The 2,498-nt window shown below is 44.4% G+C and overlaps 1 protein-coding gene across 1 annotated transcript; it reads right to left on the bottom strand.

Moving 5' to 3' along the window:
- Positions 1–392: 392 nt before the first annotated feature.
- On the bottom strand, positions 393–2,098 carry LOC133448950 (G0/G1 switch protein 2-like). Its single transcript, XM_061727977.1, has 2 exons — positions 1,957–2,098; positions 393–1,663 (listed from the first exon to the last, which is right to left on the bottom strand). The coding sequence occupies exon 2, from the start codon at positions 1,635–1,637 to the stop codon at positions 1,239–1,241; it is 399 nt and encodes a 132-aa protein (XP_061583961.1). The 5' UTR covers positions 1,638–1,663; positions 1,957–2,098; the 3' UTR covers positions 393–1,238.
- Positions 2,099–2,498: the final 400 nt, after the last annotated feature.

The following is a 2,498-nucleotide window of genomic DNA, read 5'->3' as shown; positions in this document are numbered from 1 at the left end:
GTATATGAATATATATACATAACATATATTCATATAATTTGTTAGAGCAGTGAGAGAAATGTCAAAGACAACAACAAAAAACATTTTTGTGTGGATAGACGAGTGTGGTGTATCAGATAATTTTTTTTTGTCTGCATTTACTAAACACACACATTCCTTTGTTTTTATTTGGCATGAGGAATTGCTGGAAGCATTTATTTGAAATTAAGATTAAACTAGAAAGAGTGACTCTCTTTTTTTTTGTCCCACAGCATCATAATCATAATCATAATCAGGTTTATTGGCCAAGTCAGGTCAAACAAGACAGGGAATTTGACTCGGTTATTTGCATAAATTTATGCTCTCTGTTCATTTTTTTTTTTTTTTCAAGTCGAGTCAGAAAAGAACCAGAATTAAAGAAAACAAGTTTTATTTTTGGCTTTATATGGAAAAACAATAACAACATTGACATGACATTTACAGTATTTAGTAGTATTTTCACGTAGCGCCACAGCAGACAAAGCTTCCTTCTCTATGGCGTGAACGTGGAGTGGCAGTTCAGACTCCGGCCAGCAGGCGGCGCTACAGGCCGCTTCTCTGAGCCAGACACTGAAACCTGCAGACACTCGAGAACTTCTGCCTCCAAACAACGAGCTCCAACACGTAGTCCAGTTGTATCATATAAATAATACACTCATGAATCAGACTAGACTGGATATTTCTAATCAGTTCAACTGTTTTAAATCACACTGATGAGAACTTTCTCCATTAAGCACCTCTGGACTGGTTCAGTTGTGAAATTGTTATGGAAGAAACTGAATTGAACGGATCAGTTTTTGTTTGACCTGTCCATCACTTCTTGCTCAGTAACTGTGACAAACGAAAGACAATATGTGTAACCTTTTGAAGTAACGCTCTCACTCTTCTCTCACTCTGTCTGTGGCTGCAGCTTCACATTTTTTAAGCTATTTATAGACTCACACGCGTCCTATAAAGTATTTAACCTCAGTCAGGGCGGGCCTGAGGAAAAGCGTTCTTTGGGGGGTTTTTTGTTCTTTTTTTGTTTGTTTCTTTGTTTTTTTTTCCCAGTCCAGGGCCGTGCATGTGTCCGCGTGCTTTCAGAAACACTCTGACAGTCCGTTTCCGACCACGACAGTGCTCGGACACCGAAGATTTAGCCCCACTACAGTCTCTGACCTCAGACACGCAGGACACTCCAATGAAAACTTCAAGTCGCAAAGTGCAGGTATCTGCCGGTTCTAAGATGCATGAAGGCGGTTGGCCGCGCTTCGCTGGCCGGGCTCGTGAGTCTTTTTGGGCTTCAGGATCAGGGTCTCGGTCATGATCTCCTGAACGGGAACCTTCTTCTTCTCCTCCTTCTCCTTCTTCTCCTCCTCCTCCTCCTCTGCGACCTGGGCTCCCAGGCTGCGCAGCGATTCGGCCTCGGCCTGACTCTGCTGCTTAGCCATCATGAACAGCATCTCTGGATCAACGGGCTCCCCGGAGGAGAAGGGCTGGCACACGGTCTCCAGCAGCGCCACGGCGGTGCCCAGCACGGTCAGAACAGAGCCCAGCAGGTACACCTTCACCAGGCTCTTGTTGGGCTTCTGACTCAGCATCTCTCTGGCAAAAAGGGTGAACTCTTGAATATTCTCCATTTCGATTGATACGCATGTGTGCCGACCTGCGAAGGAGAACGAGATTTAAGAGGTTAGCCATCTTTTATGTCACTCTGCCCCCCCAGGAGGAGGCTGCAACCTAAACCCAATGAGGACTTATCACCTCTGACATCTGTGTGTTACTGTTGCAAGCTTAACATAACTGCACAAATCCACAAATGGAAACAAAGGACGACAGATCGGACTCTTAAATTGGTTCAGAAATACTTCTGAAAACCTTTAGCTTCAAAGTCATGTTTGGTAGAAACAGCATGCATCATGGCTAAGTGTGTGAGGAGCAAACAGAGAAAGTACTCACTTTGAACAGATTTGGTCCGTGGTCTCGTCCGAGGCTCTTTGCTGCATACAGGTTCAGGTTTGTGGCGAGTACACACCTTTACTGGAAACCGTGGGTTTTATAGCTGCAGTCTGTCCACCCACGCAGCGACGGGCTGAATATTCATGAGGGGAGAGCAGGCCGGCGGCCAGGACCTTTCCTCCACATGCCAGGAGGTTTATTCCTGGCACCACTGTTGCTAAAGATCTCACTAATCTGTCAGTGCTTGTAGTACTGACAATAACTATTGTACTTTAAGCTGAGAGTTTGTTCTGGTTTCATTAAAGTACCAAAAGAAATGTGCAGCAAACCTCCACGTTGCAGGACATTAAACACAGACAGGATACCACTGAGTTTGCAGCCATAATCTGTAATTATCCAGGCTTTACAAGATCAAAAGATCATTTAAAGCAGCCATGTTGTGCATTTTCATGTTTTCAGTTAACAGCGTGCTAATATGACTATTGATCTCCGTGGATGTGACCAGAGGCTGCAAAATACACATGCAGCTGTGAACAAAAACC

Source organism: Cololabis saira, chromosome 8 (genome assembly GCF_033807715.1).
Source record: "Cololabis saira isolate AMF1-May2022 chromosome 8, fColSai1.1, whole genome shotgun sequence".
Taxonomy (NCBI): domain Eukaryota; kingdom Metazoa; phylum Chordata; class Actinopteri; order Beloniformes; family Belonidae; genus Cololabis; species Cololabis saira.
Note: the sequence above shows the minus strand (reverse complement) of the source record. Positions and strands in the feature narration are given on the sequence as shown.

What these genes read in the sequence shown, in the direction of transcription:
- LOC133448950 (XM_061727977.1), bottom strand. Translation starts at nt 1,637, where the DNA reads ATGGAGAATATTCAAGAGTTCACCCTTTTTGCCAGAGAGATGCTGAGT.